This window comes from Halichoeres trimaculatus, unplaced genomic scaffold (assembly GCF_033239565.1).
Source record: "Halichoeres trimaculatus isolate MK-OKI-2021-1 unplaced genomic scaffold, fHalTri1.1 fHalTri1_scaffold_7, whole genome shotgun sequence".
NCBI classification, from domain to species: domain Eukaryota; kingdom Metazoa; phylum Chordata; class Actinopteri; order Labriformes; family Labridae; genus Halichoeres; species Halichoeres trimaculatus.
Window position 1 is genome coordinate 33,529,390 of NW_027437185.1, and position 27,154 is coordinate 33,556,543.

At 38.8% G+C, this 27,154-nt stretch overlaps 1 protein-coding gene across 2 annotated transcripts in view; it reads left to right on the forward strand.

The window, feature by feature from the left end:
* The window catches only part of ccdc69 (coiled-coil domain containing 69), a 33,046-nt gene extending 8,846 nt beyond the window's left edge, over window positions 1–24,200 (forward strand). The window contains exons 2-9 of one of the 2 annotated variants that reach the window (XM_074674798.1): window positions 9,205–9,268; window positions 15,067–15,245; window positions 15,573–15,660; window positions 18,539–18,612; window positions 18,721–18,822; window positions 18,919–19,038; window positions 19,145–19,242; window positions 21,753–24,200. In XM_074674798.1, coding sequence (XP_074530899.1) covers window positions 9,205–9,268; window positions 15,067–15,245; window positions 15,573–15,660; window positions 18,539–18,612; window positions 18,721–18,822; window positions 18,919–19,038; window positions 19,145–19,242; window positions 21,753–21,921 — 894 coding nt within the window. In that variant the 3' untranslated portion in view covers window positions 21,922–24,200. The remainder of the gene's footprint in view (window positions 1–9,204; window positions 9,269–15,066; window positions 15,246–15,572; window positions 15,661–18,538; window positions 18,613–18,720; window positions 18,823–18,918; window positions 19,039–19,144; window positions 19,243–21,752) is intronic. The other variant, XM_074674799.1, reaches the window with a different exon arrangement.
* Window positions 24,201–27,154: the final 2,954 nt, after the last annotated feature.

A 27,154-nucleotide genomic window follows, 5' to 3' on the forward strand; every position in this document is an offset into this window, starting at 1 on the left:
TTGGTTCATCCTTTCTTCAGCTGTATCTGTGTTTAATTCACTTGTTAAAAATCTTCTTTTAAGTCTTTAACAGCTTTTTTTATGGAGTTAAACTCATCGTGTAACTCATCAGAGGAAGCAGAACAAAGTGAAACCTCAGCACTTCCTCCTGTTTTCATGAAAACCTCACAGCGTGTTTCTCTTGTTCGACACCACATGAAGAGCTGTTTTTTCCCCCCATGAGCGTTTAATGACGCCGCTCCAACACTCTTTCCGTTCCTCTCTGAGCAGCAGGTGGTGTTCGGTTTGTAGACGGCGTTTCTTGTTAACCAGACGCAGACGGAGCAGCTTCAGGCTTCAGTTTAACGTCTGAACCCTCCGTCTGCAGGTCGAACGTGAGACATTTGACACTCTGAGGGGGAATGAGAGTCTCTTTGCTGCCTCTGTGTGAGTTTAACCTCTTCAGGAGATTCCTCACATGGTGTTAGAGCTCGACCCTTCAGGGTGAACTTTCAGAAAACTTTTCCTGAAGCTGAGACTGAATCAGGGTCAAAAATGAGCTCAGAGGATGAAAACTGAGTGAGAGCACAGTAATTAAAATTCCTCTTTATTTAGTCTTTATGTGGTTTTTCTCTCAAAGGATGAAAACAGTCATTACTGCAGCACGGGAACATGTTTGTCACCGCAGACTGCAGAAAGACAACAGCACAACACGGAACAAAAACAGCTGCACATTTGATTTTATGAGGGATTTTACTCGCTAAGTTTAACTTTTAAGTTTTACACATTAAACCCATTTTTACACAAACACTCCTGATAAATTTTAGAAGATTTTGGGACAAGTCTGGGGCAGAAAAGAGGTTGAACCAGCTCAGATCACACCAGCCACATGGTGTGTTTGGAGAGGTTCTGAAGTCAATTTCTTCTGCAAGGGGGATTAGAAAAAGAAAAGGTAGATGAGGCCTATTGGGAAGATAAAAACAGTGTGGAGTTGTAATTATGAGATAAATGTCAAATTATCAGATGAATAAGTTCAAAATTATAACAAAATAAACCTAAATTAAATCAGGAAAAGTATTAAATGTTGTTTTTAGTCAGTTATGATCAAGTGGCAACCTCTGGCCTAAAAATATGAGACAATGCTGAAGTACTAAAATCTGCAGTTTCTCAAGTGTCCACTTGAGGCTGGCTTCAGAAGTACAGGAAGTCACATACACACCAAGCCAAAAAAAGCCATCTTCACAGCAGAAATTAACATATTTACAGCTTGGTTCAAGAACGTCTCTTGTCTGAATTGTTAATTTCACTATCAACACACACTGTACAAGGGTGAATTTTTTTCCCAACTCGGCTGTTCAGAGGATATGAAGAGCCCACCCAATCAGAGGCACAGCTCAGCCAACGTGACTGATGGACGCCCTATAGCTGTGCTCAAAGTCCACGTCACTTCCAACAGCCGGTTTCAGAAACAGACGCGTGATGCAGGGAGACTACGTCCTTTAATAAAACATTCTATCGAAATGTTATGTGTTATTTTGAGATAAAAAGACTTGATTTATTTCTCATTTCATGGCTTAAAGGGCATCTCTGGTGTTTTGACACCTGGACCTTATTTATAGGTGTTTGCATGCTCATATACTCACTCAGACAAACATCGTGCAGCTCAGAGTCCTTCAGAAGTTATTTAGATCCAACTGATTTTAGACGCACTTAGCGGGGGCCACGGCAAGGGAGCTTCAGCGCGGAACATAATCTCTGCAAAATCGCTCATTTCAGCTATATTTTTTTATCCATCACTAGTGTTATCATAAAGTCAGCTCGTCTACCATCTTCGGACCAAGACTTCGAGTTTGACGGTTGTCCTTACCGGTTTGAGCCTGAGTACACGGACGAGGAGCTCCATGAAAGAAGGATGCAGAGGGAGAGAGACGAAGAGCTGGCTCCAGAACAACAAACAGGAGCACGTCCGCGACTCAATGTGAACTGGTGGTGCGCTTGTGGACAGTGTTCGCCTATGGCAACAGAAGAGGAGTGTGTTTGTGATGACGATGGATAGCGATGGATGAAAAAATATAGCCGAAATGAGTGATTTTGCAGAGATTATGTCCCGCGCTGAAGCTCCCTTGCCGTGGCCCCCGCTAAGTGCGGCTAAAATCAGCTGGATCTAAATAACTTCTGAAGGACTCCGAGCTGCACGATGTTTGTCTGAGAGAGTATATGAGCATGCACACACCTATAAATAAGGTCCAGGTGTCAAAAAACAGAGTTGCCCTTTAAGTATCACAGTTAAGATTCAACCATGTCTTGAGATAAAACTGTCAGAAGATAAAAAGTCTTACTGTCTACTCTTTTATCTCATAATACGACTTCACCATCACATTTTTGAAAATCTTTTTTCTCACAATTAATTTTTTCCTCAGTATGAATTTTAATCATAGTTTTTTCTTTTTATCTTATGATTGAAGCATTTTCTCTCTTTTATCAATTTAATTCACAGTTTTGTCTTTGTTAATTGTGACCTACGACCTTTTCAATTAGACTTTCCAGCTCATAAACTAATCGTTGTATCTCACTATTTGAAGTTTATCTTTCCTAAAATTGACTTTCTAGCTCATAATTTTGACTTAAATCGTAATTTTTATCTCATAATTTGTACTTTTTATTTGATTTCTACTTTTCTGCTCATGATTTCTGCTTTACGTCTCATAATCCTAGCTTTTATCCCATAATTATTATCTCATACATTTAACTTTTTACCATGATTCCTTCTCTTCATCTCATAGTACAAAACTTTTCTCCCTCATTTATAAAATTATATCAAAAAGTTTTATCAGGTTTTATCTCAAGTAAGTCTACCAACATCTAATTTCTGCTTATATCATATTGCCAATATTTTCTCTCATAGTTATGAAAGTTTATCAGGAAGTTTTATCTTTAAATCTTATGTGACTAATTACCCCCAATTTTTCCCATTTATATCACATACTTTCAACTTTTATCTCATTATCTAGATTTTTTTCTCAATTATGACTGACCACTATTTGATTTTGACTTTCTGTCTCATTATTATGATGAGCTCAGAGGAGACGTCTACTCAGATGTGGTCACATCATCGTAAATCTCTAAGTTATCAGATATCTCCATCATCTCCATCTTGTTAGTTGTGCAGCGTTCAGTGACGGGAAATGTTTCCTGTCTTCTTGGGGACCCAGAGGTCAGAGGTCGACTGTGTTCACTCGTCTCTGTGTGAATGTGCTTGGTCAGCTCACAGAAACAGTGACGCTCTGTGTGAGCAAACGCATAGTGTCATCATCCTTCCTGTTTCAGCTTAACTTCATTAAAACCGTCGAAGAGTTCATGGGTTTGATTTTCAAACGGCTTGTAAACGTCTAAAGCTGCTGTTTTGACGTTGAAAACAAAGACATGATTACTCTCCTGACAAATCCACGTGGACGACAGATTTTCTGATTTAACAGACTTTATCTCAGCTCCACCTGACACGCGCTGGTTTCTGGTGCTGTGGTGTTTTAGTGTGACGCCCAGAAAAGCTGAAGAATTTGGGCAAACCTCCTCACATGTGAGTGAAATCATTGTGTGCAGGAAATACAACAGCTCAGGAGGAAATTAGTTTATTAGAAAACGCCGTAATCTGTCAGGAATTCCCGGGATCACGGCTCTGTACTGGTATAAGACTTTTTGTGAACAACAAAGGGATAAAATCTCAGCAGCAGCTAAAAAGCACAGAAGCTGCTGGTTGGAAAAGCGTATAGAAGCATCGGTGGATTGTTGCGTGAAAATAAAACAAAAACGTATTTCATACAAATTGTACAAGTTGTTTTTGTTCTTTAAAAAAAGCATTGTATCATTTTAAAAGCTGAAGCGTTACCTTAGAGCCAGAAAGCCAGTAGTCTTGATTTGAAGAGCACAGGAGTTGTTGGTCTACCTTTGGTGCACTCAACCTTTGTAAATTTTATCAGTGTCTTACTTTGGTGTTTGAATGGTTAATTTGGATCCAAAATGTTTGTTCTTTCAGGCATGTTGGCACAAAAGCTAACCCTAAAAGGGAGCAGTAGACCAGGGCCCTGTTCTACGAAGCAGGATTACTGCCTAGCGAGGTAGCTTTGAGGATAGGTTCTGTATTCCCTGTTCAACGACACCGGATCACTCCTCAGCGAGGCGAGTCTCCATCACAACATACACTGAACGGCTAACCTGCTCTGGGGCAGGTTAGGTTCCAGATTGAACTCGCGGACTATTAAAACCCCGCCCACTGACCAATGAGCCCTCACGAAAAAATGGCTCGTCCGTTCTTAGAGGATCCCGTGGACATCGGAGCCCGACCCACTCTCTTTTTCTGATGACCACCTTTATGAAAGTTACCAGTTTTCCAGGGAGGGGTTGGTAGTATATGACACTTTCTACAGGTAGTTAAAGGGAATGAAGATCTTCAATGCCAACACTTCTGCTCCATGACAATATTTTATTGCCCGTCTTAAAATTGTGACAGGAATTCATGTAGGGCTCGTGTGGGCTACATATCACACAAAAAATGTAAACACGATAGGAATGAAAAAATGAATAAATTCATCTAAGAAGTATGTTGCATGTTACAGTGAAAGTGCATGGTGAACAGTGCTATTTCAGGATGATAATGGCACAAAATATTTTTTTTTGCACTACACTAACGCATTTAGACTGTCAGCAATTTTCTGCCAGCACTCCTTCCGTGCTTTAACAGCGGCGACAGTGTTGATTTGAACGTTAATTACATGTTTCACCTCGTCATACTTCCTCATGATCACCTCCTGCTCCTCCTGTGTGAAGTATGCGGTCCTTCTCTCTCCAGCCTGCTCTGACACTCCAGACTGCTCCATGTTCGCAATTGGTCAGATGCAGCGGGCTCCGCCTTATATGCGTTCACGCGCTCATTGCCGAGCTGGATCCACTTATGAGGTTGATAACCAGCGTCGTAAAACCGTGTAGCGAGACCGCCAGCTACCGCGCTCAGTTCAGTGAGGTAGCTCCAAGGCTATCTCCCTAGGCTGAACTTGCTTCGTAGAACAGGGCCCTGGTGATTAAAATTATAACCATAGGGGAAGCAGTAGACCAACAACTCCCACTTCCTGTCAGACAAAATTAACATCACTGTGGACTGGTTATCTATTAAGATTGGTGCAACAGTGGTTTCCTAGGATAAATAAATAAATTATCATCCACAGAAGTTGTTTGTCTACTCTGTTCAAGATTTGTTGATTCGTAAACTGTGGGTGCAAAGAGAAGACTAGCAACTCCCACTTCCTGTCAGGTAAAACCTTAATTTTCTGGTTGGTAGAGGGTGATGTTGCTGCTGTTTCTGGTTAAAGTTGATTGTCTTTCTCTCATTTTTTAAAGTTCTTGATATTTTTAGTCTACCTGTAGGACAGGGGTTGATGGTCTACTCCTGCTTCAATTGGTTGGTTTGTAAGACTTTGCTTCAGTAAATGTTTAACAGACCAACAAATTAAAGTTGTAGGAGGTAACGGTAGACGAACAACTCCTGTTTCCTCTTCGGTGAAATCGCCGTTTTATGTGTTAAGTCAATTGAGTTTGTAGAGAGTTATGTGACAGCTGATAAAAAAAAAAAAGTCTCTTAATTTCTCAAGTAATTCCTTTAAATTGAGTTGACTTAAAATAACACAGGAGTTGTTGATCTACTCATGCATGCATCTGTTAGCTGAAACTAGAGAACAAAAATGAAACTCTTCAGACTGTCTTTGAGACATGAACTTGTGGTTTCCTTTATTACTTATCTGACTTCAATCTAAAGTCACCTCACTCAAACTCTTTGGCCCCTCCCCCTGAGGTTTAAAGCAGCCAATGAGATGCTCTGTATCCTCAGCAGAATCTCGCCCTCCTCTGTTTCTCTCTGAGGGACGAGACGTTCAGTTCGCTGCAGTCAGGTTTTTCTGGACGGTGAAGTGCTGAACAAACAGACGAGCCTCGGCTTTGATTTATGACATTTCTAACCGTGAGGGCCCCCTCGCCGCCTGGAGGAACGTACGCTTCACCTCCCCCTCCTCCTCCTCTTCCTCCTCCTCCAGGAGCTCGCGTCTCCTCCTGAACCCAGTGAAGTGTTTAAACCACAGATATTTATTGTTTCAGCCCAGGGTCAGGATGGAGAGGAGTCCAGTTTTCTGAGCAGAGTTTAAAGTGTTTATTCACAGGGAGGGTCCCAGTGTGAGTGTGTGTGTGCGTGTGTGTTTCAGGGTGTGATTGTTTGACCTCACAGTGTTTGAGCAATATGAGTGTGTTTGGTAATACAGTCAGTTTTTCAGCATGTGTGTGTTTTCTCTGTGTGTACGTGGCCTGCAGCGTGATCTTTTAGCTCCTGTGTGTTTGTGAATGTTTGGATGAACGCCCGAGCTGGAGTGTGAGCGTCTGCTGACCAGATTTCTGTGAAAGCTTTCAACAGTTTGATCATCACAGACAGATTCAGGGATTTCTACAATATATGAATATGTAGAGGTTTGAAAATCGGCACATGCTCAGTCCAAACATCCAACATTGCTAATTTATTTCCATCTTTAAAAAATGGGAGCAGAATACAAAAGCAGAATACACACTCTTTAAATGTGCAAATTTGCATGAAAGTTTGATTTTTGCACAAGAAAAGTAAAAGTCTGAGTGTCTTAAAACCCAGCAATGTGTCTTATTTAATTCGTCTTTAGAGAGTGCATTTAGCATGCAAACAGATGTTTCCAGCTTTCTCTCTGAGACTCTGGCTGACTTTCCCCTCCTCCTTTGACAGAGATATTATTAAACGTAAACAACCAGCTGTCTTGCCTGTGTGCTGTAAGGTGACATGTTCAGGTATGATCAGAATGAGCCGTGCCTGTTGTTCATCTCTGAGCGTGAACAGTTTGAGCAGCAGCAGCTGAAGTTATGTAAGAGAGGAAAGAAAAGAGGGAAAGTTACAGCGTCATTCATGTGGAGACTAATGAGAGACTCAGACTCCATCAGCAGCTTTCATAACAGCCTCCCTGCTCCAGTTTATCAGCCAGACCTGAACCAGGACTCTGCTGCTGCTGCCAGGAGGTCTGTTTCATGTCCCAGACACACTTCATATAATCACTGCTAGCATCAGAGATTAGCCTGCTGCAGTCTGAAGCTGTTAGCTCACAACACTACTATTATCAAACGTGAAACCTGATGTCACTTTGGATTATGAAACTCTCTTAAATGTTATAAAACAAACAGAAAGAGGACAGAGCCTCAAACACAGTGTGTCCAAGAAATCCTAGGACAGAGAAAACAATCTTTGCAGTGACAAAGTTAGCTCTACTGTTATTACCTCACTATTTTAGCTCTATGTTTGTCCTCCAAAGTTTATCGTGGTGTTAGTTTGTCAAAGGACAACGAAAGTTTAAAAAGTAAAAATAACCACTGAAGAACAATAAGGTAAACGGCATGTTTTGAAGATAAACAGTTCAATACACTTTAATAATTTTAAATCAAGGAAAAAGGTAAAACAGAAGGACATTTAGGTTGTTAATGATCCCATTCTGTACTTCTGGTAATGTTCTTGAAAAAAGCTGGCAACATTCTAAAATTCTGGTGACATCCAATGACTCTAGCTACATTCTTGAATTCTGGGAATATTGTAGAGTTTTAGTCACATTCTAGAACTCTGATAAGAGTTTGTTATACCAGTAACATTCTCTGAATCTGTTTGCATTCTAGAATGCTTGTAATACTCTTGAATACTGGTAATGTATTAGAATTCCACTAACTTTCTAGATTTCTGATAGCATTCCGTAAATCTGGTGACATTTTCAAATTCTTGTAGTATTCTAGACTTCTGGTAAAATTCTAGAATTAAGGTAACATTTAAGTAGCGATGGGAATTGATAAGATTTTGTCAATACCGATGCCCTTATAGATTCTGCTTATCCATCTGATTCTTTATCAATTCCCTTGTCATTTCCTGTTGTGAATTTTCTTGGTACAAAAAGTAGCTTTACGGGTTTTCTGTGTCAACAACATTTAATTGAGTTTATACTGTAAGTGAATAAAATGTAATTGGTCCCTGAGTCTGGATATATCTGGACATAATTATACAGAAACAGATAAAAATTTCACACAATGTGATGTTGATGTACTGTGTTGTAATATATCAATAATTCAAGTAGGCCATCTAGTGTCTCAAAGTGGTTATAGCAATGGTTTAAGTTGTTTGGAAGCTTTCCGTTGTTATGAAGTCAGCCATGAGCCTTTCATTAGCCTGTTAGCTTTTGACATTTGAAATTCTCAGTATTTTTTTTACAAAGAGTTGATGTGATATGTTCTGTGATGAAAGTTGAAATTCTATTCTGAAGCTATTTGCTATTTGTTATTTTGGTAAATAAGGTGATTAATACCATTTCAAATGTACTGAATATGAATCTCCTGAGAGAGAGTGATGTACATTTCTTTATGAAGTCAGTTCTTCAGTAAAACTTCAATCTGAAAATCCTGAATCAGAGTTTTCTTGGGAAACGTTATCTAACTGCTAAGCTAAGATAGCTGCAGCAGACTAGTCGACGTATGGCCCAGCGGCCCCGGCACAATGTAAAGAATTGATAAGGGGATTGTTAAGCACAATAACGATATCGATGGATTGAAACATTTCTTGTCAATTCTCAACAGGAACTGGTTTTTGATTCCCATCCCTACATTTATGATATCGCCTGACATTCCAGAATTCTGTTAGAGCTCTAGAATTCTGGAAAAGACTGGTTGATTATTAATCCTCCTACTGCAGGGATAGGAGTCTCCTTTGAAGGGGTGGGAGAAAAAAATCATTGTTTTGTAGCATCGTGATTTTTTGTTTCAAGATTTTAAATTGTGTTTTTTTTGTTCAAATATCTTTTTTTTTATTTGATTCCTTCATTTTAGTCTTTGTTTATGTGTTAAAAAGCAAGATTAAATGTAGAAATATGGAAGAATCGCAATTTAAATCATATTGGCACCCCAAAAATTGTAAAAGAATCAAATCAGGAGAAAAGCATATTGTTCCAGCCTAAGTCTTTTGTTACCATCTCGATAACTTGAGACATATTTTCCTGATGTTTCCTGAGCATTTAGGTCTCATTTCTGTCTCTGTGCCACCATACCAATCACTTAATGTGACCACATTTTTGGTTTTCCTGTGATTCTTTTTTGTTTTGACTGAAGTTTTTCCCTTTTTGTCTCTTTTTGTCATTTCAGAAGAAAAGTAAAGGCAAGAAGGGAGGGAAGATCCAGAAAGAAAACACTCATCAGGATGAAGGAGGTGAGTCACTAGAATTTAGGAATTGATGTTGTGCTGGTGTTTTGGTTGGTTGTTGTAAATCTGTAAGTTTTTGAGTTTCTGTCACTTCCTGTTTTCACATAATGTTTTTTGAGGATCATGAGGAATCAACAAAAGGACTTGGAGCCCCAAATTAGCCTTTCCAAAAATAAGCTTTTAGAGGGCACCATCCTGAATTCCTCTGGTTTCTTTATCTGTTACGCCAAGACGTATCATTCACTGCAAGCAGTGGCAGAAGTTCTCCACAGTGTAACTTGAAAAAGAAATTTTAAACTCTACCCCTCCTGTTCCCCGGGAGACCACGATAAACAGGCATGTGTTTGAGATAAACTGCAGGTAACACAGGTGTTTGAATCCTGGCGTTTAGTGTGTGTGTGACTGAATCAAACATCTGCTGTGAAGCTGTGAGTCAGCGCTGACCGGCGCTCTCTCTGTCGCCTGGTTTCCTCCTGTTTATGAGCAGATTGTACAGTTTAAAGCAGTGAAGCAGAAACCTTTCATTTCAAACAGGAAGGTTCAAAATCTGTCGTCATCTTTTTCTGAGTCAGCGTGGAGCTGTTACAGTAAAAACACTTGGAACAAAAACTGTTATCAGGAAGCTTTTTGGGTGTGTTAGTCTGCTGAAGTATGAGTTTGAAGTTAAAATGTGAGTAGAAAGTTGAGTTGATGACTTTGAAAACAGATGTCATGTGTGTGACAGCATGTTGTTTTGTTTATAGAACTATTAAAAACAGATCAATGAGCCTCGCTGCAGCTCTGACGCTACACTTTTATTAAATCAATCCCACAAACACCGTCATGCTGACCCAAATACTCAGCAGAGCAGGGACCGGGCAGCGAGCAGAACCACTAACAGAGTCAGTCAGAGCTTCAAAGGAAACTCTAAAAGGTTGAAATAAAGTAAAAAGATAACAGAAGAAAAAGTGAATAAAAAGTATGTCTGTTTGTTTTTTTCCCAATTTTGGGGATTTTGTCCATGTTGACCTTCTTGGAGCCCGATTCGTAACAGCGACCTGAAACATAACAACTACCCAACATGTAATTTAAAAAACTGTGATAAAACCCGAAATGTAATAACTGACCCAAAGTGTAAAAATTTGATACATTTTGGGACAATTAACACATTTAAAAAAAGTTTTTAAATTTTTAGGTTATATTACTTATTTTTTGTATTAGATTATGGGTTGTTGTTATACTTCAGGTTATTGTTATAAATCAGCAGAGATGTCAAAAGTTTTCACATTGTAACTCAAGTAGAAGTATAGATACTAGGGTTTAAAAAGACTTCTGTAGAAGTTGAAGTATCAACTCCAGCTTTTTACTAAAGTAAAAGTGTAAAAGTACTGGTTTCAAAACTACTTAAAGTATAAAAATAAAAGCAACCTAAAGGGGGGAAAAAAAGGTTAAAAGCTCAGGCTGTGCCACAGGGGCCTATAGTTCATCCCCCTCCTGAGTCTCTGCCACAGACATCTTAAAGGTCCCATATTCTGCTCCTTTTCTGCAGTTTAATTTGGATCATTGATGTCTTCATGAAATGGTAATAACATGTTTTGGTCAAAAATGCAATAAATCAAGAACAGCAGCATTGTTTCCAGGCTCTCATAGCCCCTCTGTTCAGAACGCTCTGATTAAGTGGGCGTGGCCTTCATATGTAAATGAGTCACCGCTGAAAGTGCCCCGCTCTTCAGCGTCACTGAGAGCGGCGCTACAAGCTCTGAGTGCACAATGTTTAGAAAACAGCAAAGCTCATTTACCGTAACACTACAGGCTAAAACAACAGGCTAACCGTTGCTAAAGTTAGCATCCTGAAGCTAACACAGAGACAGGGGGGACACTGAGGAAAAGCTCTTCCATCTGCTCCACAGCACACAGCATTTAAAATACTCACATTTCCAGGGTCCCAGGTTTGTTGGTGGATGGTTGGTAATGCGCCTGGATTCAGGACCAGTCTATTGGCTAGCCCTCTGTTGTACTGTCCAAAGTTGGAAAAGCAGTCGGCCGTGAAGTGACTATCTCACACATGCACAGTTTTACTGAGTGTAGCTGGCACATTTCCTGATAAATGATCTCCAGACACTTAGTCTTGTCTTCTTCCGAGATGGGAAGCTTGTGCATGGAACTATGTGGCTGTTTACAGCCAAAAACAGAGCAGTGATGGCTCTTCAACTTTGGCATTCTCCTCCCCGTGGCTGGAGAGATTTCTCTCCAGTAGCAGGGAGGGAAGTGGGTGGGGAGGAGGTTCACTTAAAGACTTAATTAAGTGATTTTTGCATAATATGGGACCCTTAAGTCTCATAACTGTTTTATCTTAAACTTTGAGATTTTTTTTATCATTTTTTTCAAGATATGATAGATATGATTTATCACCCTTTATTATGTCATTTTATTAATTATATATAACATTCTATATCTCTGCTATCAGCAGTTTTCTCATTATGATTAATTTTGAAGATTATTTTTGTTCTCTATTCATGGCTAATTTTCTCATATTAATGTTTTTTTTACTCCCATCATGATTAATAAAATTATTATTCTTTCTTTATTTTATGATATTTTAATCCTGTATTCCATATTTCCTGTTTTAAATCTCATAATCATCTCATTGTATCTCTTATTTCTCTTTTATTACAAATTTAGATCTCAAGGTATGACTTATCGACGTCATATAATTTGTTGTGTTAAGAATTTTTCCATAATTATCAAAAATGAAATCATAATTTGGACTTTTTTCTCTCAACATTATGATTTTCTTCTGTGGTTGCATTGACTTCATATTTATTGCTCTAACTTTAATTTTAGTGCCGTGATGAAGACCGAACATTAAGCTGTTTCGTGTTACCAAAACAAAACTTGTTTTATTCTCACAGACATGGGATCCAATAACTCTCAGATGTTTCATATTTAATCTTTTACAGCAATAAGCTTCATAAGAACTCATTTATTGTACATTTTACCCAAAACACATGATCCAGTAAACCCCACAAAGCCTCCCCTCTCTTTCCGATATCACTGAACAGATGCAGCTGAATGAAAACTCCTTCAGTGCACAGCTAAAAAAAAAACCACCTGAGATTTATTACATCTTGTGATTTTCCACCCTCTCTGTTTTTATCCTCCTCCTGTTCGCCTCCTGAATGATCACAGAGCTCCGGTGTTTGTGTTTAACTGACAAAGTGCAGCAGAAGAAAAAGCCAAAGCTGCTCTTTGTTTAGAAATCAATGCAGTGTTGGAGGCAGGCTGCGACCTGTTTCACCTCCACTCTGATTATCACTAAAATATCAAATCAAATGGAAAAAGAATTTAAAAAAAGCTTAAAAAATCTGATTTTTAATTAAACGAAACCATTTATCTGTGTAAAATGTAAACATCCGGGAAGTCATAACAAGTTCTCCATGTTTGTTTGATTCTCTGCAGAGTTAAAACACTTTATAACCTCCTCTCTGTTTAGATTTAACAGTCTAAATAACTTTTTGTATTATGTTTATGACGGTGGAGATGTTTATGATTAACTCTGAACCAAAGACGTCACTGAAACTGAGTGTGTGTGTGTGTGAGCATGTGAGCGTGTTTGAACCTGTCCATGATGTAATTGTTGGGTTGTATTCAAATTACAGTCAAAAGCACAACCTGAAGGTTTATCAGTAGATCTGTCAGCAGTTTCTGTTTAACCCTTTACCTCCCCATGAGTGTATTTAACACAACAACTATCTGTATTTTTGATTCAATCAGTAAATATTTTATTTAAAAGAAGAAACCCATAAAAACCAAGTAATGAGAAACTTTACATTTTAGAGTGCTTTCCAAAACTCAAGCTACCAACCATTTAAGTATAGACCAAAACAAAACAGAGAGGTCATAAAATCAACTATACAGGCAACAGTTGATAATTAAAGGTTTAAAAATTGTAATAAGAAATTTTTGTTGTCATGTAACAAGTTAAACCAGGAGATATGTCTCTGTTATGGGACCTTCCAGTCTTTTAAATATGAATACCAACACCTGTGGCAGGCAGAGCACACCTCCACTTTCTTTCATGTCCTTGTGGTACAAAAGCTCTTCATGAATTTCTTGTGAAAACATCTGATTAGATTTAATTTACAAAAATAAGACCTTAATTGCTTGTAACAATTGAATAAATCTTCTAATAGATCAAGCAAAACTAACGTGATAGCTTCTTGTTTTTTTTATTTTATTTTTTTTCAAAAAAGAGAATATTGTCCCAAATGAAGACACATAAAAAAGAAGCAAACCTGGCATCATTTTTGTCTTTTGATATCTAGTAATAAGGCATTTTTGGCCTTGTCTGAAAAAATCTAGCTTGAAGGGAGTCTTTGAAGACATTTTTACCTGAAATAAGAAATACATTTATCAGTTCACAGGAAAAGTCAAGGCAGGGAGAGCACACCTCATGTCTATTATGAGCAAACACTTAAAAAAAACCCTAAAATTAGGCACCTTTTTTAGTCCACTGTAATCCAATTTAATCTAATTTAAAGGTATAATTCGTAGTTTGATTCAGATAGACTTTTTGTTGTACTGGTTAAAATGATTTATATGTCCCAATGGCAAACAATACATGATGTGTTCTTAAATGAGAGTGAAGCAGGAGAAATTATCTTATTAGACTTAATTTACACAGTATACTAGAACCCAAAATAATGCCTTAATTGCTTGTAATAATTGAATAAAATCTTCTAATTAATTAAAGCAAAACAAACATTTTAGTTCTTTTTTAAAAAAAGAGAATATTGTCACTAATGAAGAAACTAATGAAGAAGGCATTTTTCTGGCCTTGTCTGGAGAATCTAGCTTTAAGGGAGTCTTTTGAGACACTTTTACCTGAAACAAGACAAAAACATTCATTTAGTTTTAAATTTTGTCATATCACAGGAAAGTCGAGGCAGGGAGGGCACACCTCATGTCTTTCATGAGCAAACACTTAAAAAACCTAAAAATAGGCTTTTTTTGTCTAATATCTTAATATGAGCCACATGTACCTCACAAGCCCAGAAAAATGTTGTATTCCAAGAAATTTAAAGACAGAAAAGCTACTGGTTGCTTGTGACAAGAAAACAAAATTGATGCTAGTTTTCTTGTAATGAAGTTCAAGAAAATTATAAAGTTAACATTTCTTATTCAAGTGGCAGATTATTGTGGACCCTTTAAGAGCAATTCAGGTGTCATTATTTTTATACGTTATATCTTGAAATAAGACATTTTCCTGGACTTGTCAGGGGAACGTAGCTTAGTGGTGCAGAGGAAAAGCTCAGGCGGGGAGAGCACACCTCTTTTCTCTTTCATGTTCAAGTTTTATTAAATTCAGTAAATAATTGCGATTTAAAAGCTTGAATTAAAGATTTTCTTCATGAGTAGCAAACTTGGTAACTCATTGAAATATTTATGAAATACTCGATGAAATAACAAGTTTATTATGAGAGCTCTAGAAACTTTGATTTTCATTATATAAGTGTTTTACTGCACTCTAAATTTGGGTTGTTTGACTTGAAAGTTTTAAAAATCAACCAATTTGAGTAAAAAAAAAACTTAATTATTATTTAAAGTGTGAAAAATGTAGCTTATGTCACATTAAACTAACAATTTTAATGATTTCTTTGGGTGTTTTTTTTTTTTTCAAAATGTTTTATCTGGATCTGGAAATCCACCTTTTCCCATCAGGATCACTTCATCTCTTTATTCTTTGATCCTGTTTCTTCAAAGTTAATCTGGATCACCTGAAAGCTCCTCACAGCTGCTGTCTGTTGTCTTGTGTCCGTCTGCAGGTAAATGTGCGTCAGTTGAGCTGGACGTCTGTCTGGAGAAGCAGCTGGAGCGCTTCGAGTGGCAGATGAGGATTTTAAAGGAGGTGCTGTCAGCCAATGGGAACCCGGAGAGGGCGGAGCTACTGAAGGACCACGCGGATGTGGAGGTCTGCGCCCTCGTGCAGAGCATCCTGGATAAGGTGAGGAGAGGAAACGAGGATAAATCAGCTTTAAGGTCATTATTTCAGACTTCAGTCTCCTGATTTAAAGATAGGAGTTTGTAATTTAATCATCAGAGGGAGAAAAATCTGCTCCACCGTCAGAAACTCATCCTGAGGAGTTATTCATAGACCTTTGATCTGGCTCAGCTGAGGTCACCTGACCGCCTCAGTCTGCAGCCAGGAGTTTTATTTAATCTGAATCTGTCCCGACCGTGACCCTGCAGAGAGCCCGGACACACCTCTGTGCCCTGTGAAACCTCAGTCGTCCTCTGATAACCGTCATTAAACCCTTTCCTGTTATTTCAGGTGAAAACAGAGACGACGGCTGACCTCAACACGCTGCACGAACAGAAAAGTATAACTGCTAAAGAAGAACACGAGAGGAGCTTGGACGGTAAAAATATACGGACACAAACTTTGAGTTTTTAAATGGTATCAGTGAATCTTCATGTCTGAACGGGATGTTTTAAAAACCTTCATCTGTCCTGGAAATGTCATTAGCTGCAGCTCCTGTTGGAGCTGTTGGTCAGCAGAACTTTGAAATTAAACTCTTGGCTTCCTCCTGCATGAAAGCTTCTGTTCTAGTAATCATCTTTATTTAGAGAGCATCTTTAAAAGTCCAGGTTTAAAGAGGGGGTATTCTGCTTTCCCACACTTCAAACACATATGTCAAATAAATATGCTGAATAATCAGACTGAGCGTGTGCAGATTTTCAAACCCCTACATGTTCACATGTGGTAGAAATCCCTGAATCTGTCTGTAAACTGATCGAAACACTCTGTTGGTGACATGAGGAGATCATCACAGGGATCCTCCACCTGGTTAATGACACATTGGAGGGATGGGGCCTCAAACACCAAGGTCTGCTCATTGCTCTGCTCCTGACAGGCCCCCAGAAAGCTGGCCAATCACAGAAGAGGAGAGGTTTGTGAAGTGAGCCTTAAAGAGACAGTAGCTAAAACATAAAGCGTCAGGCTGAAATAAGGGTTTTCCAAAACACTAGAAAGAGAAAAACAGAGATTATTCTTAAGTGTTGATTATGTAAAGATACTCCACTGTTTGATTTTCATACTTTAATTTCGAAATTCAACTATTTTTCTCAGATTTCTGAGATTTAAGTATATATCCAGATTTTTTTTTTCCCAGAATGATAGCTTTAATGACAAATGCTGATAGATTTATTAGAAAAGTGTCAAAATTGAAACTTAAATCTCAAAATTTTAAAGAAGACAAAATTCGGAGACAAAGAAGTCAAACTTCTTTCTCCAGTCAAAGAAACGTGACTTACATTTCAAAATTGTGCTGCAGGATGTAAATAGGGAGTCAGAATTTTAACATTTTTTTCCTAAATCCTGAAAGAAAGTGAGTTTTTGGGCCATTTTTTCTCCAGGATTCTAATTTCAAAATCCCCAAAAGACTTTTTTTTCCAAAAGGACGATGATTCAAAGTAGCTGGATAATTTTTTAGATTCAATTAGAAGACTGGGAGCAAACAGTGGGTCTTATTCCAATTTTAACAGTTCTGTCAACAGCAGATTTGTAAAATAAGCATTGGCGATTGCTCTTAGACTGCAAGGGAAGCTCAGCTTCCTCTAAAATGTCCCTAAAAAAAGTGGTGATATGTTCTGCTGTGTGAACATTTCATTGACAAAATCTAAGCTAGAATTCTTTCATCTTTTGTTCAGAATCAGCTCCTATCACAGGTAACTGGCTCCACCTCCTTCTCATTCATCCCCACATCGTCTCAGCGCTTTAACACAGGCGGACGCTGAGCATCTTCTGACTTCAGCGGGGAAGTGTAGAGTGGGTTGTTCCACTGTGGAAACTGGACGGTCATTGGATAAACGCTGGGCTTTGTCCCGCCCATCGGACGCTCAGCGTCTCTGGGGGTCTATGAGGCAGTGGGCTGGCCTGGACGCTGGGCTTCTGCATGATGATTGGATGATCTGTCTGAGGCCGAATCCCTTTTTGATTGACAGTGAAATGAGCCAGTCAGCGATCTTGAAGTATAACCCTCCACCGGAGCATCTTCCCTGTTGTTTTGGACTGATCAGGAGGCTTTATCGATCCCCAGCGAGTTTACCTTTTTTTAAATCGGCGAGCGTTGAGAGAACACTGGTAAAATCCCTGGAAAAAACACCTGGTTGGTTCGACAGGGTCACTGAAAATGAGAAAGCCCCGCCCTATTTTTTTGTTGTTTTCCAATCACGTGTGAGCAAGCTGGGGACTTAACAGACTCCTAAAGTTTCTTTATTACTACAAATTTGGAGATGCTCCGATTTTATGAACTTCAAACATCAAAGTCTGCCCATAGCTCCGCCCCTTCTGAAGGGGGTTCATGAAGCAGGGAGCCTTAAAGAGACAGTAGCTAAAACACAGAGCTTCAGACAGGCTGAAATAAGGGTTTTCTAAAACACCAGAGAGAGAAAGACAGAGATCATTTTTACGTTTTAATTATGTAAAGATACTAGGGGCCCTTAGGGGGACAGAATAAAGATTGAAAAAAGCACAATACCCTCTCTTTAAAGAGTCTGAGTTGGCAGAGGCAGCATGGGTGAAGTTGTACACTCCACCTTCCATTATTTCTCCATTTCCTTAAGGAAAGAGCAAGAGAAAGGAAGACAAAGCCGCATTCAGAGGATTGATGTGCCGTCATTTATTTATTTTTTTTACAAAGGCACAAAACAAGGTTGAGAATGAGAAGTTGTAATAAAACCAGCAAAACAGCAAACGTCTTTGCATCCTTTTCTGTTTATGATCTTTAACCTGCAAAGATTGTGAAGTTTCAAGAGGTAGATGAGAACATATGGATCATTTCAGTCAAACATTTGTCATTTTTATTCTTAGATCTGAGGATTTTCTGCTCCTCTTTATCACGTCTGACAGTCAGCGTCGAGTCTTTGGCGTCTTTAGGATCATTAAATGGAGAAAAATCACAAACTGAAGACGGCTTTTTGGGTAAAATGTGACGAGCGTTAACAGAGGTAGACTTAGTAAATGATTTAATAACCCCTGAGAATATTAACAACATAAAATGATGATGAAAGAAATCATTAGCTCTGCTGTTTGATAACATGATGTTTCATGAAAGGGTTTTACCCATTTCAGTGGAATCACGTTCGTTCTTTCTCTTATTTTTGTTTCTATGTAGCTTCGAAACCTACTGACCCAAATGAAGTCAACAAACTTGATTTTAAACTTGCTGCCAGAAATGAATGCACCAAAGGTGTTCAGGATAAACTCACTTTGTGTTTCTGTCTTTTCGTCTGCAGAGCTGCAGAAAAAACACGAACAAGAACAAACTGAACTTAAAGAAAAGTTTCAGGTGACTCAGAACGACCTCAAGGTAGAGAAAGATTTCACACACCTTTCATGCTCAAACATGTCTTCTTTCAGAGCTTTAACACCAACATTGTTTTTATGCTTTAATTTCAAACTCCTGCTGTAACTTTAGGTGCAGGTGACGCAGCTGACGTCAGAGCTGCAGGTGTACCACGAGCTGAAGAGGAGAGTGGAAGAATCCACGTTTAAGAAAGACCTGCAGAGGAACATTCAGGTGAGTTTCCATCCATCAGCTGCGTTTTATCAAGTCCAGATCAAAAGAAATGACTTTAGAGGAAGAAAATCCTATCATCTTGTTCCCATCCTGCAGGCACATGGCAGCCCAGGTGCATTCTGGGAGTCCGAGCAGGAGTCTCTGGTGTTCGTCATCGAGATGAAGAGTCAGCGAGTTCAGGAGCAGAGTAAGAAGCTGCAGCAGATGGACGCTCTGGTGAGACTGCAGGAGGAGATCAGTGTGATCCAATTATATGTCTGAAAACAGTTATACATCACTTTCTTCTTCTTCTTCTTCTTCTTCTTCTTCTGTTGTTTCTCAGGTGGAGAGGAACTTGGCGTTGGAGGATCAGATCATCCACGTCCTGCAGCAGAACGAGGATCTGAACGTTCGGATAGAAAACTGTCAGACTCTCATTCAGTAGGTGTCTCCTTTAAATCACCGACTGCAGATTGAGATGCGGGACTCTGGCGCCACCTGCTGGCTCTTCAACGTCTACTCATAACTATTTTATTAACAGAGACTCAATTTACAGAATATTAATTTAGCTTTGTGGTATTTTAAAGCCTGCCCTTAAAAGGAATCTGGACTTGGGAGGAATTCTTAGAGAGGTTGATCCTTTCCTCCAACGGTCGTCTCTGGGTCGTTGGCAGAGATTTTTTGGTTTAGATATTTTTATCAAGCTTTTCATGCCTTTAATCAGACGGGGAAGGACGGTGGATAGAAGAGGAAACAGGGTGAGAGTGAGGAGTGATCTGCTAGGATGATGCTGCAGACTGGATCTGAACCCAGGCCACCCATTTAAGGGTGAACCCCATAGGAAGCAGTCTAGACCGCTGGACAGTCTTCACCCAATCAGTGGAGCTGGTGACCCAGTTCCTCAGGGCTGTTGGAGTTTTAAGATGTCTGCGGTCATATAGAGGGATTATTTGTTTATCAACAATGCGGGATGCACGTATGCAAACTTGCGTGCAGAAGCATTGCAGAGTATAATGGTTTGTCTACTGACGTGGAGGAGTTGACCACCAAAAAACACATTTTAAACTAAATATCACTTATATGGATGGTTAACAGCTCCCAGGTTTGTGAAACAGCAGTGAGTTGATAAAGAGATCAGCAAGTGGACAGATATTAGGTGGACAGATGTTTTTAGTTAAGAAACCTGGCGTGTACCTAGAGAGCAATTTAAACACACAACTCTCACTAGAATGCACATGACTGTATTATCCGTGGATACTTACCAGACTGTGACAGACCAGGACGTAAACGTGTGTCAATAAATCAGAAACCCTCCTAGACCAAAAAGCACACAGCCTGCTGAGTCTGAGACCAGGTTCATAACAAAAGAACCAGAAAACTACGTCCAGAGTTAATTATTCACCCGTAGACCTCGCTGGTGTTTCAGCATAAAGTGTGACCCTGTTAACTGGTGACTCTCGGCCGTTAATCACTGATGCTGTCAACTGAGAGTCACCAGTTAGCATGGTTGCTATTAACTCCAAAACACCGGTTGCTCTGTGACGGTTACAACTTGCTAGACTTTGCCTCTGTTGTAAAGTATTGTTTCTAAAAACTGACCACAGAACAACCATACATTTTTATGCCAATAACAGGTTAAATTTAGTGTTTAAAAAACGCTAACTCGTCTTAATGAATGGAGCTAAATGCTGCTTATGCAGTCAAGATGCACGCGCATCTTCATGATGACGTCGTAGACTGATAATCCGTCTTTACATCCCCTCATAGGGGGTCACAGACTCTGAGTGGGGGGTTTATTAGACAGGAGCGTGAGTGTCTGAAGACATGCCGCAAATAGTCGAGGACGGGAGTCAGGCGTAGGCTTGAACTACACTGCTCCAGAGAATGAGAGGAACACTTTTTAATCAGTTTCAGCTGCTTTGTTGTCTCATTAAGGGAATACATACAAACAAATAAACTGTTGAGTATCATTTTGAGGAGCCACAATAACAATTGGGCAAAATGAAAACATCTGCTGCATCATTTTCTCACTTCCATATATGGGCTGTCTTTGATTTCACTCCTTTATAGGCTGATCATTTCCATTTCCATCAAATTATGTGGCATCTTTTGTTACTGATACATCATCAACTTATAAAATGAAAGATGACCAAGGTAATTTCTTTCTCTCATTTAGATCTAATGTGTTCTCAAAGTGTTCCTCTGACTTTTTTGAGCTGTGTATTTGGCCAAATCCGCCTCCATAAATTCACTTTGAATGCATGATAAAGACATGACAGCTCTATAGAAGAAAACGAGAAAAATTAAGAAACTATATATTTTTTCCTTTTTAACCTGGGGCTTCTAAATGATCTACAAATTACAACTCTTATTTTCTGAAATTTAGCCTCATTCCCACAACTCAAGATCTCAAAATTGTCCCTTAAAACAGAGTTAAAAGTCTATAAAAGAAGAATTTGATGGTTTTCAGATCATTTGAAACCAAAACTCACCCAAAAATACTGAAAAGCCAACATGTTAAAAGTTGAATTTGTTAAATTTTATTTTTTTATGGTGAGGATCTGCTCATTTTGAATGTTGTGCCTTAGAATAGCTACAATAAAAAAATTAAAAAGTTGTGTTAAGCTTAAAAAAACAGCTAGGGGAAAATGTCTTAACTAACATCTCTTAATTATTAACAGGTTGGTCACATGACTGGGTCTAAAAGGAGACTCTGCTCTCTGAGAGAATACATGTTGAGAATAGAGTAAAGGGATTTCATCATCTACAGTTTAAAATAATTTTCAAAGATTTAAAACACCTGGAGAAATCTCTGTACTGTATTAAAAACAGACATGACTCTGTAGTGGAAGTCACCGCATAACGCAGAAATCAGCTTTTTACACAGCGTCCCAGCTTCTTTTGGAATTCTTTGATTCTGATGTTCATGTTTCCTGTTCTCTGATCTTCAGGCAGTTGTCGAAGGAGCAGCAGAACCTGAAGGTGGTGCTGGAGAGACAGGCCATCACCAACCAGAACCTCTCTCAGGAAAAAGAGCAGCTGATGTTCAAACTGAGACACAGAGACTCGTGCCCAACCATCCACCTGCCCGCCATGATGCAGGAAATAGCGCCCAGATGATCATGTGACCCTTGTCGCTCACTGTAGATAGAAACTACGGCCCAGAAAGCAGAATCTTACTGAGCCTTGGGAGGTTAAACGTAATGAGAGTCTAATGAGGTGTTTTTATGTTGAATTCTGTTCTACTGACAGATAATCGTGGCAGTTTCAGCCCAAACTGTGATGATTTTCTCCACCAGTGTAGCCCTTAATATGACAGTTTTTGTTACGTGAAAGGGGAAGAAACAGGCTCAGAAGGATCAGTGTGGCGACTGATCGGCTCTCTACTGTAGCTGGAAATCAAACCAGTGAAGCATCCACTGTCGTCTGACTGCAGAGCTTCCTGCAGCAGATTTTCAAGGTTCCTCCTTGTCTTTTTTCCCCGTACGTCACCTCTGTGTTTCAGTCCTTCAGTGTGGCATCGTAAGTGCCAAGAGAAGAAGCATGAGCCAGCTTTTCTTAAATAAAAAAGCTAACCTGCAGGTAACGTACGACTGAACACTTCCCTGTTTAATCAAAATCTTTAAAAGCAGACAAGAAAGAAAGAAGATTTTTACTGCTGCAGATTTGATGATGATGGAGGATTAGAGCAATATTAAGGAAGAAAAAAGATTAGTATTCAGGATAAATACATAATATAGCAAGAATAAAGTCGTAATGTAACCAAGAACCTCAGAAATTAAAGTTATAATATTACGAGAATAATGTGAGAAAGTTTACTTATGGTCTTTAATAAAATGTATTTTAAGCGTAACTTCATGAGTAATCCAGATTTCTCGTTTAAAGTGAAGGTGGGGATTCTAATTATCTGTCCCTTCAAAATAAAATACAGACTAAACAGTTGCCCAAAAAAAAAGTTTTTCTTGAAGTGATAAGATTTCAATCTTGCTAACATTTTTTTCACAAAATTAAACTTTATTCCGGTAACAGTATAAATTTATTTTGGTTACATTACGACTTGTGTTTTCTGCTAACATTATGATTTCATTCTCATGAAATTTCAGTTTTATTCTTGTTGCTTTACGACTTTATTCTGGTAACATTAAATCTTGAATATCATTTTGGTTTTCTTACTTTCAATAAGATTATCTGTCTCTAATCTCATCGGTGTCTAAGAGGCCAAACTGAGGAAGAAAAAAAGTAAGATTTTGATCAAAATAATGTGATTAAAGAGAATTTAGTCTAAATTTAGTGAAAAAATACATTTCTTTTAAATTTTCGCGGTATATTTTGGGGCATTACTACCATTTATTCAGAGAGGATGGTGCAGAACTTATCTGTCTACACACTCACCCCAAGGATATATTTCTCAATATCACAACTTAGTGTTGCTCTAACCCTCTGTCATAGAAACCAACCCTGTGAAAGCAGTGACCGGCTGACTGTTTAAGTTTTTGAGGCCAAAGTTTTATAGAAATCTCTGTCTGTGAAGAAGTTTGCCAATCAAAGTTATCATAATGCTGGAATGCAAACACTCATATGACTTGTTATTGTATTTCCCTGCTCAAAGTGCCTGAGGCTCATGTAATGAATGGTCATGCCTACTTAAAGCTTGATATCATAAGAAGATGTTTTATAACATTTAATGGTTGTTTAATGGTTTCCAAGAAGGAACAGAGAGACAATTTCTCCTCCAGTTATGGCTTCAAAATTTAAGTTTCTGAGACTTGATCAGGCAGCACTTATTTTTCATGCTTGAAGGTTTTTGATGTCAAAGGTGCTGAAAGTGTTGTCAAATTTTAACTCCCCTAAAATGTTTTAACTGTGTGACTTTTAAGGAAATATCCCAAACAGTTGATCTTTAAACCAACAATGCCCAAGAAACCTTCATGTTATGTGAACCCTGTGAAGTCACCAACTACACTACAGCTAAACAAAGCCAAACTGTAGCTCCCCTTTAGCAGAAAAAACATTTAACACTGTGATTTTAGTCTGTTAACTTGGTGCAGAGTGTTTTCATTTCACTGTACTCACTGTTTTCATTTTTTACCCCCCTTTGTGTTTTTAATGCAGAGCTGTATGTTTGGGAGAGCCACCACTTAAGTTTCGGTTTCAAATGTGTGGGCTGTGTTTACAGTGTTCAGGGATTTGATCACAAGGATTTGATTCTTTTATTTTGAAAAGACGCAAGAGAATCATTTTTTTTTTATCTCAACAAAAAGCATACTCTTCAAACAAATCTCTGCGTCATGCTAACATAGCATGCTAACATAACATTGGAGGGATCTGAAGTTGCTAAAACACCTGTTAACTGTGAGCACCATTACAACAAAAATGGAGATGTTAGGAGATAAATGGGATAGACGCTGTGCTTAAAAAATGTGAGAAGTGTCACAATCAAAGTGTTTTTTAACAAAGGTTATCCATCAAAGTATTAGCCGCTTTGAGTGCTAAACCCTGTGGATGTTGCCAACGAGGCTAAAGGCTTTAAGTGTCTGGTTATAGCAGAAAGTGACTCAGCAAAATTCAGACTGTGCGAGTACGTGGACGAATGGAGCAGGTTTGGAGAACAATGAGAGCTCTGTAATCAAATGCTAGCTAGCCAAGTAATCACTGGCTGTCATTGGCAAGTCAGAATAGATCGCCAAGAAGATTACCGCGGACAAAGCTAGCTATTTGAGGCTCCTTACGCAGAGAACTGCGTGCTGGCTAGGCAATGTCATGCTGGCCTGTACAACCCAATTTAGGCTAACGAGTTGGCTAGGCCACTGCGTGTAGGCTAAATGTGGTAGCGGATTACAGCCCTCTGTTTGGTGATGACTTGAAATGGATCGACTTATGTGTTCGACTGCATTACACCTTACCTGCTACAATCTAACTTGTAGTTAGCATGCTTGCATTAGCTAGCTAAAAAGGTGAAAATGGATTACCCATGAACTGGGTGTGAGCTATTTACGAAGCTATTGAAGCCTTTGAGTAACTACTAAGCAAAAACAAAAATTACTGAGCAGATGATGGGGTCTGAACCAGTTTGCTAACTGGCAGACAACAGTTAGCTATTGGATAACTTATTACCCTTCAAATATCATCTTGGCAGTAAGATCCACAGAAAGCCCCAAAAGTTTCTTTGGTCACCAAGTCTTTGCCAAATATCAGTTATCAAGCTAGCTTTTTGGTGATACAGGAACGTCTGAAGGCTATGGGCTGGTTAGGTAGCATATTACAGCTACTTAGGGAACCAGATAAAATGCATCGTTCTTTGTTGGCTTATGGTGTCCTTGAAGGAAGGCTAATATCGCTAATGGCTTAGCTCATTTTTCAGTTTACTCACCATCCAGTATTATGCTGGCTCTATTTAGCAGAAATAGTGTGAAAATTTAGCATTGATGGTCAACCCTTAGAACACTACCAGCTAACAAGCTAACTCTTTGAGGTATTTCCCTCTTCATTGAGCTACCCCGGCTAGCCTGCTAACCCATTACAATCTGGTAAGCAGGTTGCTTTCTTTCAAAAACAACTTGTTAGCTGGGTCACTGACATTTAACCACACAACTGGTTGGTTAGATTGATGTTGTGTAGGCTAGGTTGTTAAATGCTAATTAGCCAGTATTCTTCCCAAGAAATCAAAATACTAAACAAAGTTGGTCAAAACCATTTAACTTACTGTTTGGTGGCTATGTAACTATTAGCAACTCATTGTTTGTTAAGTTAGCATATTATCCTAGGGAGTTTTCATGTAACTATCAAGAAAAAAATGAGTTAGCTAGCTTGGCAGCCAAAGTGTCAGTTAAGGAAACTTCTACTTGCTAAGAGGTTGTACTCTTTTGAGGCTCTTTAGCAGGCTAACATGGCTAGTGACCCAGAACACTCTTTGTAGTAGATGAAACACTGGCACTAGTAACCCAAGAAGCTTATAGCTTTGCTAAGTACCTGATGAAAAACTAGCTATTTAGCTGTCAAAAGTAAAAACTCATGTAGCTTGTCGGCTAACTTTAAGCATTTAGCTAGTCTGTATCATTTTGGGGGGGGGGGTAAAGTAACCCTTATTTAGCAAGATAACTGTTAGCTTTTGGTGGCAAAGAGATTTGTTAGGAAAACTTTGGAAAGCCAATGTGGCTGCCAAGCTAGCTAATTACACTCCAGCGCATTTGTAATGACAAGCTAACAAAGGTCACAGAGTTAGCAGGCTTGATCGGAGAGGTGAAATTTGGATTAAATATGACTGTTGTCAGTAAACGTGATATTTTCGGCTGATCTTTGAACACTTTGTCTCTTTCACGTTAGCATTCTTGAGACCGTTATCAGCTTAGCCTCTATCCAGACTCTTGTCCCCATGAACAGGTGTTGTAGCATATTAAACATTTACATCGTAGCACGTCAATCACTGTAAACATTTTGCCTTTAAAAAGCCATCAGGTGAGATTCTTGTTTTGTTGTGTTTTATGGATGTGAGAAAACTGATGCCACAACGTTTCCTTTTCCCCTTCTTTTGTTGATGTGACGTCGGTCTATGGATTGTCACCTCTGAATTGCCAAAAAAAGAAAAGTGTTTGTGTTTTGATGAAACTTTCTCCTTATGCACTAGCACTTTGACAGTATTTTACCAGCAGTTTGTATAAGAGAGTTTTCCATGTTGTATAGTTTTGATTTTTTTTGCATCCTAAATGTAAAAACGTCTTTAAATTTCTTCTTTTTTTTCTTTGTTGGATTTTAGTCCAGCTGGTTTTTGTCTTACTGTTTTTTTGTCTTGACTTAATAAAAAGCTCAAATCAATCTTTTATCAGAGCCCAGTGTCATAACTTCACTGCTTTTGAATGGCTTGACATGTTGTTGATTTACTGTTAGACCTGGTTCATTAAAGTTACAGTTCGTAGTTTTGTGAACATGGTAAGCCTTTTATGTATGTATGTATGTAACGTATGTATCCTTTTAGCCTAAAGTCTGTAGCAATTTTCATTACTTGTTAGGAAACAAAATGTTCAACCTGAACTCCTCTTCCTTGGATCAGTGCCAGTGATGCACAGTAGCATTGCGTTTATATGTGGAAGAGACTTTAGAGCTGTGTACCTGACTTAGCATGTTAGCACAACCTAATCACTGGTATTTGACACATACCTGGTTAGCAGAAAGGCAGCTTGGGCTGCTCTTCATCCCGCTGCTCTCCAAGTTCCTAAAAGTGCGTGAAAGTTCAGCTTAGTTTCATCCTCATTCAGGTAAAAGCTGTATCTGTTTGGTGTTTTGTTTCACTTTAGTTGTGTTTTTCTTCCCCTGTGCTACGTACACTAGCCGCTTGGGATAGCTTCTACCATCTGCT